The sequence below is a fragment of the Hermetia illucens genome, chromosome 1 (genome assembly GCF_905115235.1).
Source record: "Hermetia illucens chromosome 1, iHerIll2.2.curated.20191125, whole genome shotgun sequence".
Taxonomy (NCBI): Eukaryota; Metazoa; Arthropoda; class Insecta; order Diptera; family Stratiomyidae; genus Hermetia; species Hermetia illucens.
The window spans coordinates 170426103-170440874 of NC_051849.1; the positions used below are offsets into that span (position 1 = coordinate 170426103).

At 44.6% G+C, this 14772-nt stretch overlaps 1 protein-coding gene across 3 annotated transcripts in view; it reads right to left on the bottom strand.

Annotated features, from left to right (window-relative positions):
• The window catches only part of LOC119653780 (reticulon-1-A), an 82614-nt gene extending 68097 nt beyond the window's left edge, over positions 1 to 14517 (bottom strand). For 2 of the 3 annotated variants that reach the window (XM_038058794.1, XM_038058786.1), the window contains exon 1: positions 12533 to 14517. In XM_038058794.1, coding sequence (XP_037914722.1) covers positions 12533 to 13814 — 1282 coding nt within the window. In that variant the 5' untranslated portion in view covers positions 13815 to 14517. Of the gene's footprint in view, positions 1 to 1894; positions 1990 to 12532 lie in introns of those variants that run through there. The other variant, XM_038058851.1, reaches the window with a different exon arrangement.
• Between the last annotated feature and the right edge of the window lie 255 nt (positions 14518 to 14772).

Sequence of the window (14772 nt, forward strand, 5' to 3'; positions counted from 1 at the left end):
ACAAGCCGTTCTGCGGGTACTAACTCCGTCCACATGGTAAATCGTGATCCTTGATAATAAGGGAGCCCTTGGTTGAACAACTCGACTGACTGACAACATGCTCCAGTTCGGCACTCCCCATTTTTATAAATCCTTGACCACTTCCTGATAAGTGATAATTCCAATTTCGAATTCCAATACGTCTCGAATTGAGTCATTCAATCCTTTTCCACTCCATATTGCAAAACGGACTCGTCCATAAGTTAAACAACATTGTTAACTTCCACTCGCGCATCTGTCTCCACCCTCTCCGTATCATTTTTCTCTTTTTCCTGAAAACCGTGATCACATCCAACCTTCCTTTTTCTCAATATGAGGATGCGCTTCTCGTCAACTCTACTATGTTACAAAGCTATGCAATGTTTTGTACATTATATCTGAATTCATTTTTAGACAAGCCTAACCAAGGAGAAACTAGCTTCTTGCCCGATACCTTCTTTAATCAACTTTTACAGAATCTCCAAACCACCGCGCATTGATTCTTGCATGGCCGGATATGCAGTGAATTTTCTTGCATGATGTCAGTCACACCGTAACTTATTAATTACCGAATGCCTAAGAAGTGAGATCAAGAGGGAAAACTCCCTCTGCTCGAACAAATTCCTGCAAATCCTTATCTACTATAGCAGTGATAATCGTCTGTCAACAATGAAGGCAGAATAGTCCTCTACCATTTACATGTCCAAAATGACCCATAACGCTCCCAATCTGTCCTCTCATTCCCAATTCTTATCCCATCCTTATAACTGACTCTCCTTGCAGTGTGGACTTGATCGTAAGGATCCAAGACTGTTAATTTATATTTATACCAATAGTGAATGTTACTATCCAGCATTAAAGTTAAACTTTTGTGATACGGGGGAGTATATAAATATATGAGGCCCAGGAATCCCTACAAGGGTTTATGGGACCTGCAATGCAGTGCAAGAGAAGCGCCTTAACTGCAACATGGTGACCGCAATAGAAGTTCTGAATTTCGAAGTAAGTTCTACTAATATGAACTGCCTTTGTTACGTTATACTGTTCGAGAATGTGACATTTTTGTATAAAACGAAGAAACTTATCCTCTGACTACATTGGTGCCACTGGATTTTCATTCAATCATTAAACTATGTCATTTATATTTAAAAATCATTTAACAATCTAATCAAGTAAGAAAAATTATTGCATTTCAGATAAATCAATCAATGATTCAAGCCGGTATTTTAAGAAATTATTGTCATTGACGGTTAGAGGTCACGAACGCCGTCATATATAAAAGAGAAAATTACATTCTCCGCAATACCCACAAATATTTTGTTAGTATTTCTGTTTTTCAGTGCAAAGAATTTAACATTCTACTGCAAATTTGATTATAGTCCACCTTGTTCTGGTTTCCTAATACACTTGTGAAAACTTGTCTCGAAAGATACAATCGGAATGGAAGACTGCATATGAGTGTGTTTTGAATTCCTTAGTAACTTGTGAGAACTTCATAAAACGAAACTTTGCCGGAAGAAAAGTCCAGCACACTCTCGATATCTAGATCTTGAGCTCAACGACGTTATCTTATCTTTTGAATATTTGATGATATAAGAGTTTGGGCACTCATTTATATTGCAAATTCCTTCCACGCTTAGGTAAGTGCATAATAAATTTGTTCTCATTGCACGACGACTCACTACTAAAACCGAAACCAATAACGGCAGTAAAAAGATAAAGAGGAAACTGCTCAATCATCATTTATCACTGGTAACACGCATGATGGCACCGATATACAACGCTGATGATGAAAACCGTTGAGAATGTTTTAAGATAAAACGCAAAAGCGGTTATTGCAAACTAAAAATACGAAATTTCTATTGAATGAACTTACTGGCTTTGCTAGATTTCAGTACGATTTAGTCCCGATGTGTTGTTGTAGTTTTGAACTGAATGGTTCCTGGGGAGTTATTTTTCTAGAATAAAAAAAATTCACACCAGCAGGTATTCTACTCTTAATACACTCGCTCTATTTAACAACTGTTCGGATTTACTTGGAATACGTTGGTGTCGACGAATGGAGAGCTCCGGTGCACAGAAAAAACTGCAAAGAACGTTCTGGCCAGCGGATGTCGGATTGAGGGGGTTACAAAAGCTACAGCTTTGAATCATCTAGAAAGGTTTTCATTACGCGGTTGGCATAGCAAGCACAAGCTATAATGGCTGATCTTTTTTGGAGCTAGTGTGAATCATACTGAGCAATGACAAACGCTAAATCAGATGCCGGTTAGCTAAAAGTAGTTTGCTACATACATGGATACTGAATGGCCATCACTTGGAAAAGTTAGCAATGCAAGACGAAGTTGAACTTCTTGTTGCTGAGCTGAACGAAATTACTTGCAATTTATGCTGAGTACCACCAATTAGGAGGATACAGCTGAAAATAATATTGGTCGTTTTAGGACAAAAGGATTTTCCGGGATGTCGTTTTGACCAAACAGAAAGTATTGAAGAGTTGCGGGTTGCATGTTTTTCTATAAAATGAATCTGACTCACAACCAACCCGATAATGGTAAAAGCGAATGGTTGTAGGTATCTGCGGAAAATCTTGAAAGAAGCTTAACTGAAGCCTAGAAGAATTGCTCAAGGAATTATGAGAAGTCGAGATAAACCTCTGGAGCTTGGAAGTTATGCGGCCCCAGTCATTTGAGAATATCGTATCGGTAATCATTGAGGAAAAAGTTTGCTGGGCTATGGGTCAGCCACGGAGGGCGGATCGGGTGCAGGGGTGTTCTCGGGGAATTCGATTATGGAACTGGCCCGACCTCTCGGGAAAATGACGATCATATTTCAGGCGAAGATATATACCATTTCATTGGCAGCAGAAGAATGTCTGCAACGAAATTGGAGGGGTCGCACCATTCGAATCTGTTCAGACAGTCAGGCGGCATTATCAGCACTAAATAGCAAAGACACATCAAGCCAGTTGGCGTGGAGTTGTCATCAGATGCTGCTGAAACTTGGCCGACTGAACGAAACATTCCTGATGTGAGTGTCGGGGCACTCAAACATCGCTGATAATGAGTAGGCTGACAGACTGGCTCGCCGAGGATCTGGATCCACAGTGGTGGGGTTTTTAGAATCCGGCCATCCATTGTCAAGTCTACTCTGAAGAATGAAATTGCAAGGATTCACGCAGCCGACTGGAGCAATTTGAACTCTTGCCGGCAGGCGAAAATCCTTGTGAAAAAACCAGGGCTCGCCAGAGCGGCATTTTTGTTGCCCCTTAAGAAGTAGGATATGAAAACCCTAGTAGGGCTTTTAACAGGACACTGCTCCTTAAACTACCATATGGAAAAGATTGGGGTGGTGGTGGTTTCAGTTATGTGCAGCCAATGTGAGGAGGAGGAGGAAACGGCCCTGCACTTTTAATGCAGCTGCCCGGCCCCCTCAGATCTCAGACGAGGACACCTCCGTAAAGTTTTCTTCCATGAAGAATCTGTACACTCTCTGCCTCTGGAGAATGCTCTCAGATTCACTAAAGCATGCGAACACCGTAAACGGGAAGCCATTTAATAGGCGATTTGCGGGAATAGTACAATGGGCCTAACAATGGCCGCGGCTCCCCCCAGAAAATTAAACTAAACTAGCTGAGCTATGAACAGCGTCTCCACATATAGGTTTATGGAATAATGCCGGTCATGATCCAGAAATAACAAGAAAGTTGTACGGGAGAGGTCACCTTTCTCCAAATACCAGCACGCGCACGACGTAATTATCACAGTTGAGCGGTCGCTACATACAAGCATTATAATTTTGCCGCCTTCCATCCCATCCTAACGTACGATCCTATTATGTGGTGGTCAAGTGCTGAGCAAGAAATAGAATACCACAAAGCTTAAAAGCATCTAAAGAACCGCATGTCCGGGTGCTACTGGAGCTCTCACTCCTGACCGACGCATGTCCTTAATGTACTCTTCCTCCTGGCCCTTTATGTTACATACGCTGTATCATGCAATGCTGTCAGACTTCGTAAGCTTGGATGCTGGGTAGCGAAGCCGTACATCCAAATAACATGCTAGATAAAGCATTTTTTTTCTAGGGATTCCCAACCGATTATGTTACCCGCAGGCCAAGCTTCAAAAGGAATTTTGTGATGAAACTTCCAACCAGGCCAGAGTTTTCAACGACAGATCAAAGATGGTGCGAAAGTATTCGCAAATAGACGGAGTGCAACTGAGTCGCACGATCTTGCAGGTATGATCTGAGCCCAAAGTGTAACATAATCTCGTACAAGCAACATTTTCCAAGCTGATGAGGAAGAAATGCGATGAACATTCTGGCCGACACGTTCAAAGTCACTCTGCCTGACAGGGTTACTGGAAGTTGCGGAAAGGAAGCAAAACCCCACAGGTACTTTCTTTGAGATTGTGCAGGTCAGCTGGAGCCAAACTGCGGAAACCAGACAAACAATTAATTGGGGAAGTCAAAAAAATCTTTGGTTATAAAGCAGGGATTGTATCCTTTGTAAAAACTATGAGTTAGTTCTGAAAAGCTACCCGCGATAGGATTGGATTTGTGGGAGGGTTTTATTCAATAACAAGGTTGTCCTAAATCTAAAATGGGTCATGATTCAAGAACCTAACCTAAGAAGCGATAGTAAAACTAATTTATAAAACTTATTCGGCGGAAAAATTGTCTAAACTGTCAACATAAAAATATAATGTAATCTCCGTTAAAAAAGACGACACAGATTTATTCACTCTTCAAGGTTTGTGTTTTCTTCGAATCGTTGATATACTGCTGCAATTTCTAGTCGGCTTCAGTGGCATCAAAGTTCCTTCGGCTTACGTGACATGTAAACAAGCAATTTAGTCAGATAAGCCTCCGAAAGATAAGATGCGATATTTATTGAAATTTTATCGATTTTTTTTTTATAGAACTGGAGTTTAAAAATATATCCAAGGAAAGTTGAGCCCACGTATATGACGGGCAACTTGCATATTTGATAAAAAAGTAATCATAGTCCATAAATTTCACTGTTTACATTTAGTGCTTGTTTGTTTGTTTCTGTTTTCTGCTATTTTCAAAAATATGTGTCGCTTGTGTTCATCGATAAGATGCATCAAACGCTCAATCATGATTGTCCGTCAGGAAAAATTGAGCCTTGTCATTCACCAACGTGATCTTTCACTCGTTCCAATTCTATGGACGCGTTCTCTATTTGACGAGTCTATGTTTCACCCTCTAGTATCCTTGGGAATGTTCTTATACTATGAACATTTCCGATCTAATTTAGCAATCGTGGATGCAGTCATTAACTTCTCTGGTATGCCATATGCTTCATTCAGTGCCTCCTTTCGTCGGCTTCTAAATTCTCCGCAGGATTTTTTGTTTGACGATATCCAATGCCAAATCCTGGATGTTCATGATTCATTAGAGACGGCGCTAGAACAATGGGACTACTAAAGTCTTGAGTGCGGGGCTACAATCCTCCTTTTACAAATGCGTGAGAAAAAGTTGATACAGAAAAAGTAGTCGTACGAGAAAATTGACAGAAGATTTGAAGAAAAGCCTGGGCCGGTTTTTGCCCATATACGGATATCAGAACAATAAGAACAGGGTGCCTGCTCTAGGCCAAATACATATGGTATTCTGAGAAAAACTCCGTACAGGATGCTGTAATCTTGTCCACACGCAAGCCGCTCATTTCACCCAAATAAAACCGGAGAACTTTTAACAACTCATCATTAAAATCTACTCACTGTGAGATCAAAACCGTCGTATCGTGGGAGCATTCGGTTCTATACGGTTTCAATTAGGCGTCGAATAGATGCCGAAGTGAAACCTAAATACCTAAACTGAACTTAAAAGAAAATGAACCGAATGGAACCGTATATGTGTGAAACGAGCCTAACAATGGACGCATCGGGTTCACCATCTATTTGACGCTTGCGTGGTACGTCCTTCGCTTTTCGCGGGGTTGGAAAGCTGAAACACTCCCCCTCCGGATCGTGCGGCAGATACCCTGATTAACGGCCTTGAAAATATAGATCATCATTGGGCAGCCATCAACAATGCTATTTTCTGGAGGCCGCTGGCCACGCCCCATTGACATCACAAGATCTGGCTAATCTGGTGGAGGGAGCATCTCACCACGGCTCTTAACCGTATGACATCCGATGAAGTTCCAACTCTTGTGAATAAAAAGGCTAGTTATGGGTAACGTGCAGAAATGGACTGCTTCTCCCAAGGGAAGAGAAATCATCTCGTCCATCAATGCATTCAAACGGAGTAAAGTCGCTAGGCTTGATGATCTCTTCGCAGAGTTATTCATCGCTACACCTGCGAATAAATCAAGCTATGAACCGTCGGTATAGTAATCTCGACAGCCAAATGAACATGAAGCATTCTATCAGCAAGAGCAATAATGGTTTTGGTTACCAAAGTAAAATTTAGTTTTAGAATTTTTGGCTTAGCGTCTGTGAGTATCTCAACATGCTGCGACGTAGAATGCGGTCAAAGGTTCATATTCAATTGGGTGAGCATCATTAGTTATCATACTAAGGTTCTTCTGACAACTGGGTTCATGGGTTGTCGGATGGAGTATTCGAGTTGCTCCTTTGATTAGTATTGTGAATTGATGACTCCCAAACAGAGCTCAAACGAAAGATATGTTACTTAGTTGGATGTGAATGTAGTTAGCATTAGTGCGATGTCGAATCACGCTTGTTTCATTCGGGTTTTCAGAGTACAATAATACTCCCGTCTTTGGACGGGCTAAGAGTGTGTATGGTCGTGCTGGGAGAAGGCTCATCCAACTGACGAGGATCTGTTTGCCTGCTGGACATGGTAAGTGGATCTGGCGGGAGGATGAGTCGAAGCAGCAGCAAGGAGTTCGTCCTCCTGCCCTGGAGAAGGTGCTAATAGGACTCCAAGCCAAGATAGAATAACATATACCGAGGGCTGCGTGACCAATGTGGAACTTGGGCTTTAGTATGCGAACTCTGAATACCTTGGGCACCTTCAGTTTTAAATAAGACCCTTATCCTGGTGACCGGGCTAGCCAGGGTGGACATTCTTCCCGGACAACTCGTGGGACCAAGACATGGAGTCAATTAATAAAAACAAAACAAACCGACGATAGAAGAAGAGGTGGTGATGCCAGACGCATCATCGGAGGACAAGCTGCTGGTATCCAGTCAGGAGACACTAGCCGTCCAGTGTAGTACACCGCTGTGCCGAAACCAATCGAAGGAACCTCCCGGAGCGAGGCGGAGGGCGGACGGACGGTGGTTTACAGCTTAGAATCCACTGCCGTTAAGCTGAGTGTAACGAGTACCAGCCATAGTACCCCTAACGCGAAGCCGTTGACATTAGGGGCTTCCTCAAAAGCGAGGACTGACAAGAATGCCGATCATAGGAAACCAGCTAAGAAGCAGAGTCCTGCCTAAGAGTCAGTACCATAGAGCCATGAATATTTTCAACAAAATTACGAAGAATAAGGAGGCTTAATTGTAGATGAGTGAGATGAAAAGGGCCTCGTTAAATACCAGGCGATTGTTGAAGAATATAGCAGCATGCGCCTGGTAGGCGAGCAGAGGGCGAAGCTCTCAAACGCGCTCTCAGCGACGTTTGCGTTAGCGTAAAGCTCAAAGTCATGCCATACGACGAGATTCCCGGAAGACCGGTTGATGTAGTTGCGGAAGATTCGCATGAATAAGGACAAGCTCCTTCAATTCCTGCGCCTTCGAAACCTCAGGATGAGTTATCAAAGAAGAGGAATCCCAAGCGAACAGCCAACCTTTCCTCGGAGAGTGTTCTGCACCGCCAAACCGGATGACGACCTGGGTCCAGTTGACGCAGCCAAAGGGCGACGGGACTGACGAATCGCCTACCAAGAAGATCATGCTGAAGATAGCGCCTCGGCTAATCTGCTTGTCTTCCTCCTTGAGGAAGACATCTACATTGCACTAGTACAGGAGCCCTGGATCAGGGACGATCGAGCCGCCAATGCTCCAAAGCAAATATTGTAATTTATTCCACAGTACAAGAGACGCTGATCGGGACAGACCTATAGCATGTATCTTTCGGTTAATCAGCACTTTATTTCATATTTGGTTACGGATTAATTTAAATTCCCTGTTATATCAGCAATGTTTGAAATGAAATTGACGGCTTTTAACTAATTAAGTGTATTTTGAGTTAAATACAGTTGAAACAATGAATTGCAGGACAACTCTCCGCTCTATCCCGACTCTATTCTCGTACTGACAACCTACTAAATTTATTTTACAAATTTCATTATTTTTTCTTAAATCACGGCCTGCTCCGCCACGGAGAACACCGATGGTGCCCACTGTCAATCGCTGCACCACATATCCACGCGAGGAAAAGTCTGCACGCTTTTCTATGTCCGGACCTGAGTCCCAGGGTCCAGTCCTGATCACACTCGAGCAGGTGGGGGTAGAGAACGTGTACATTTCCTCGGCTTACATGGCTCACGACCGACCAACTCCGCTAGAAGAACTGCAACAGTTGACGACCACCATAGTAGCAAGGAAGGCTATAGGCTGCAACGCCAATGCAAGGCATATGTATTGGGGCAACTCGGAAATCAACGAAAGAGGTGAGCCATTCTTTGATTTCATTATTATTAATATAAATCTATCTTTGTGTAGTAGGGGCAGTACACCAACCTTCCATTTTCCCAGCTCGGAGACCTGTGACGATTGGAGGATCGACTGGAGGAAGTTTTGTCAAGTTATCAAGAACAAACTCTCCGGTGCGCAAATTGGTACGACCAAAGAACCGGGGAACTGGTCGGGGCCCTGGAAAAGGCATTCGATACCGCCTTTAAAGTTTCAAGTCCAGTCTCAGGAAGCTGACCAGAGGGATCTTCAACATCTGCTTTCAGGCACAAACATTGGCAGACATACAAGAACTGCCTGAAGAAGTACAAATCGCCCATCAAGACACCCAAGAGGCGGTCCTGGCTAGATTATTGTCCGAACATTGAAAGCACAAGCGAATCTACAAGGCTCAGTAAGATTTTGTCCAAGAAACATAGGAGCATCCTTTCTTGAAAAGTTTGAGGGCTCCTGGACGGAATCTTCTGGGGAAACCTTGGAGCTGCTGATTCAAACGCACTTTCCCGCCAGCTAGGAGGACTGTAAGTCAGAGTCTTGCTTTGATGGTATGCAATCTTCCCAGCCATGTGAAAATATCAAATCAGTAATTACAGAGGATGAAATCGGCTGAGCTATAAACAATTTCTCCGCAGATAAACTTCCGAACCCAGATAGCATAATGTCTCTCGTGCTATAGAAACAGCAAGAAAGGATTGTGGCCTGGCTTGTCGAAATTTACTGCAGGTATACCTCTTTGGGATACATACCAGTCTTGGAGACTCACACGACTGGTTTTCATATCGAAGGCGAGCATGCGCGGCCATGAGTCTGCAAAGGACTTTCGATCAATCAGCCTCACCTCCTTCGTGTTGAAGACCCTAGAGTGCGTCTTGGGCATCCACTTAAGGATGATTATGGAGAACGACTTTCTCTAATTTCCAGCACGTCTACCTCAAAGGCAAATCCACAGACACCGCTCTCCACGACGTAATTTGCACGGTTGAGTGACCACTGCAGTATAAGCAGAATACTCTAGCTGCCTTCCTTGATATACATACATTCAACAATGTTAGTATCAATGGCATCAAGGAAGCCTTGATCAGTATCGGATTGGAGGGGTATCTTGCGCATTGGATAATATCGGATATTAACCCATATAAGAAATAATAAACAATTAATAACCAGAATAATGCAGTGGGATCTGGGAGCTGTAAACACAGGCACGGCCCAGGGTAGCGTCATTTCTTCGGCGCTCTGGTTAATAGTAATGGAGCAAATATTGGAGAGGAGCGGGGTGAAGATGGTGGCGTATGCCGAAGACTTAGTGATATAAGTGTAAGAGATGTTTCCTTCCATTATGAATGACATCATGGAAGGAGCGTTGGGAAAGGTGTACCTGTGGGCCGAAAGATGCGGACTCGGAAGAAAGAAAAATTGAAACTATCAACCACCAAGACAAGGGTACCCGGTTTTTCTTTTCAATGTAAAGAATCTCGGTGGATCCCAAGCTAAATTCGAGATTGAACATACTTAGAACTGGGGGGTAAAAAGGCCTGTATAGCCTTCTATGCCTGCAAGAGAACCTTTGCAAAGAAGTGAAGTTTTCGGCCAAGGGTGGTCCTCAGCTGTGGGGCATCCCATCATAACGTACAGCTCTATTGTATGGTGGCAGGCTTTAAGCAAAAAGTACAATGAAATGAAGCTTAATAGGATTCAAAAAACATGCTCCCCTACCCCTAGACCTTCACATTAAATACTTAGCGTACAGTGCGGTTAGACTGTGTAAGTCCGAATACTAGAAACATCCATACATAGTAACAACCTAGACGAAGTACCTCGGGAAATCTGGGCATTCCCTACGGACTATGCCACACATAGGCTGAACTTCACGAGAAACTTTGCTGTATACTTTGCAACCAGGACAGAGTGTAAGACCGTCTGCGTGTTGCAACGCTATAACATAGTATTCTTCACCAAAGAATCAAAGATGGGGCATGGTGTCGGTGCGGAAGTTTTCTTGAAAACACACATATACAATCTACCAGGATTCGTCAGTGTATTCCAAGCAGAAGTGAGACATGATTCGGGCCCGCCCGATAGCCAAGCGGCCATTAAGGCCCTGTTCTCAGCGGCGAAATCCTCCAGGCTGGTAGGGCATTGTAGAAACGCACTGAATACTTTGGGCGGCGGGCTCAAGGTGACCCTCCTCTAGGTGCCCTAGGGAATGAACGGGCTGACGGACTGGGCTCTGCTTTTGGCAGTCCTTCGACAGATACAATCTGCTGGCAACTGTCAAGGGTGGAATCTACTCACAATACTTACCAACTGTGAACCTGGTATATAGGCATACTCTAGAATTCGGATTGCCGAAGCTGCGGAGAAGAAGGAGAAACCCTCAGGCTGTGGACACTAGATAAACCATTCTTTGAGGACCTCAGACAGATCTCTGACTGCAGGATAGGAGACTGGACTCTACCTTCTTGCTCTCATTGCAGCAGTCATGGTCTTAAAGAGTTTGTGGCACCAAAACAGCGCGCCATAGCACTAATAGGGCTCCTCTGGGCGACTGCTGATACCTACCAACCTACATAGTTTATAGCTTGCAGGAAGCCTCGTCCGAACTGCATAGATGACTCATAGAAGGCTTTCCCAGGTGTCTGCATCAAAAGTTTACGTTGATGTGTGTCGTGGTACTGTTTTCCAAAATTTTTAATTTAATCCCAAATAAGGCAGTCAAATTTGCTTTAAAACTTTACCAGAGTACGTCAAGACGTCCAGCCGGTTGATGAAGTGAAGTATCGGCTATTCGGAATATAGTGGCAACTTCCTCTTAATTTTTACTCGGGCCTAAAAACGTCTCCAGATACAACCGCATATACCAGTTTGTTTGTTTGGCAAGTATTTATCTGAATCGATTTATAAAATTGATTTTCGAAGAAGTGCACGGCAAGCAGGAATTTGTAACAATTTAGTATGAGATTCCCACACGGTGACAATGGAACTTCTGTTTAAATTAAATTTAAATTTCACATTTCAAGGTTCTGAAACTTCAAGACTCATTCAATTTAAGTGTAGGACGTCAATTTCAAGCTCCGGTGAAATTAACCAAAAATCCAACCCAAGGAATTCTGGAATGTAATATAATTGGGAATGAAGGTGAGGTCTGCATACCTTAACTGTGAATGAATTGCACCAAGAAAAATTTCTACGAAAAAAGGGAAGTTCGTTTTTGCATGTTCTTTCAATAAGCGACAAAATTCTGGTTCTAATTTGAGGAGACACTCAACCAAGATACTTTTCGGAACTATCACATATGATTAAGATATGTGTTTTGCATGTATTCGCCTGCATATAAGCTGACTTCTTTCTGCAACCACACGAATACCCGTCAGTGTATTGCGAAATGTTTCCCATCACTCAGCAACGAAATCCACGGAAAAAGTGTTTGGTTGATTCGTCAGCACCGCTTAGATCATGTAAATTATATTCTTTAGTCGCCATTCGAAAACAGTTCGAGATTCGAGAAAATCAGTTTCGAAAAGAAAAATATGAGTCATGGCATGATGACTTTTTACAGAAATAATTCTCCACGGCCAACACGGTCGAATGCCAGCAACAAAAGCCCCAGCAGCGAGGCAGCGTGCAATGAATTCTAGGCAGGCGGCCGGCAATTACGTCATGTTTTCAGCGCTCGTTCCGTTGTGCTTTGCTCGACTTTTTGTTTTCGGATACTGGTGCAACGTACTCGCACTTGCCTTGGCTTCCTAATGAGTTTCGTAAAGGAAACAAGACAATCTTCACGACAATGAGTGTGATAACAAAAGACGGGATGTGTGGTGTGGTGCCAGATGGGCGAATCTGTGATGAGATGAAGAGTTTGAAACGGTTTAGAAGGTACTCACCGAGTCCGTATCTGCAGAAAATCTCTTCGGCGGAAATCATGGGGGTAGCTGGCTTCTTTGCAGGTGCCTCTGCTGGAGGGGCTGATGGTTTTGCTGGTTTCTGAGGTTCGACAGCAGCTGGTTTGGGGGGCTCTACAGCTGGCTTGACGGGTTCTGGAGCAGCAGGTTTAGCGGGTTCCGGTTCAGCAGGTTTGATTGCAGTTTCGGTCAGTTTCGTTGGTGCAGCGGAAATCGGTATTTCGACCGCCTTTGGCACAGCTTTTGGAGCCGGTGCGGATTCGGGGAGTTTTGGTTCTTCTTTAGGTTGAGGTGGAATTACAGGCGCCGGGGCAACAGGTTCTGGGATGATAGCCGGTGTTGGCACGATGGGTGCCACAGGAGCCACTGGCTCTGGCTTTGACGGTGCCTGCAAAGCCGGTTCAGGAGTCCTGCGGGCATCACTAAAGTCGCCTAACAAGTCTTCGGACGAAATGAACTTCTCTGTATCCTCCTTGCTAATCTTCTTTACGGGCGAATCGAAGAAACTGAAGTTATCGGTAGCTGGTTTCTCTTCCATTGGGGCAGAAGCAGCTGCCGGTGTTTCTACCTTAAACCCGGCCGGCGTTTCTTCTTTATGCGTTGCCGCGGGTATTTCTTCCTTATGTGCTGCAGCAGCTATCTCTTCCTTAAATGCTGCGATCGCGTCTTCCTTGAACGTTTTTTCATTGAGTGGTACTGGGTCAGGCTCGAAAATATATTCGGGTGCCTTTGGCGGTTGCGTCGAAACAGGCGAAATCGGGGCTGCCGGAGGTTGCGGAGAGGTTTTCTGCGGAGGAATGGGTGCTGCGAAACCTCCTCGTTCTGCTGCCATGAAATCGCGAGTCAAAGAAATTTTATCGTCAAAGGTCGACATGAAATCCGAAGCCAAGTCCTTGGCACCAGACGCTACTTGTGAAAATTCTTTGCCAATGTCCGTTTTGAAGCTATCAAATTGCTTTTGCGAGCTGCTAAGGAAATCATCCAAAAGATGTCCACTATCCGTACCTCCGGAAGTCTTCCCCGAGACAGGGGCTGCGCTAGACGCAGGAAAGCCGCTGTCCGACATGAAAGGGTCATGGTCAACATGTTCGAAGTCATCTGTCGATCCAGATCCCGAGGTGCTCTTCTGAAGTTTGTCCGATGTGTGGAATGGGGAGTCGCCACCCAGTGGGGAGTGGTCCGAGTCTTGACGGTTGTCACCCTTCTCCAGGTGACTAGTCACCGCCGACTTTTTATGACTGTCTGAATCGAAGCCGAAATCCATGTTTTTTCTCTAAATGCACGCTCTCGCCAGAAATTATATTCGCAACGGTTAAAGCACTACTGTTCGTTCTTCTTAAGCAACTCTCGTATATATCAAGCACTTGTGCACTTTATTGTTCCTCGTATTCGCACGAACGTCAAAAACACTGAAAAATCGCTCCAGGACAACACAAGACTAACTGCCGATCGGTAGTGCAGTTTCCAGGCGACAGGCGACTAGAGTGCCGTCACAGTGGGGGTTGAAACTCGAAATGACGAGGGAGAGAAGGAACTCGTTGCGGTGCACAGGGTTAAGAAATCGGGCGGCGGGGCAGCGACTATTGCACAGGCCGAGATACGGGAGCAGAGGTTGCGAAACGCACTCCAAACATGAAAAGTTCTGTCGATGGTGTACTTGCCGCTGGGCGAGTGTGGAATGTATTCGGGTGGTAGCGACGGCGCGTGAAAACGTTCTGATTTGGATATACAAAAACGGCCAACACAAGCGAACTCCACGCACGAGATTGTTCTCTAAAAATGTCTTTTATCTCACAAGTTTTCCTGTTGCGGTTTGCTCGGATAAAACAACGTCGGAGACTATGGCGGTTGCCGGTTACCCACACGAGCGAGTCAACGACGATTTGAAACGATTTTTGCTTCACCTTGCACAGTCCAACATGGAATTCGAGTGCGAAGAATGGAAGGCTTGCGGCACAGCTGATTCACAACACGTTCAACGGCGGCGGACTTCTCTATTGCGCGCAGTTTCTGCGCTCTGTGCCTTTGCCGGGATCCCGAGGAACGTCTCTACGGTGGACATGGCATCATCACGGCATTCGGGCTCGGCGGCGGCTGCTGGAGATAATCCCGTGTTGTTGTTGTTGCCTCCGTTCGCCACTTCCGCGCGCAGTTGGTGCAGCCAATGCGCAAAAACCGGATTCGGTGTTGTCGTCGTGGTCGGCTGTTAGGCCGCGGGTGCG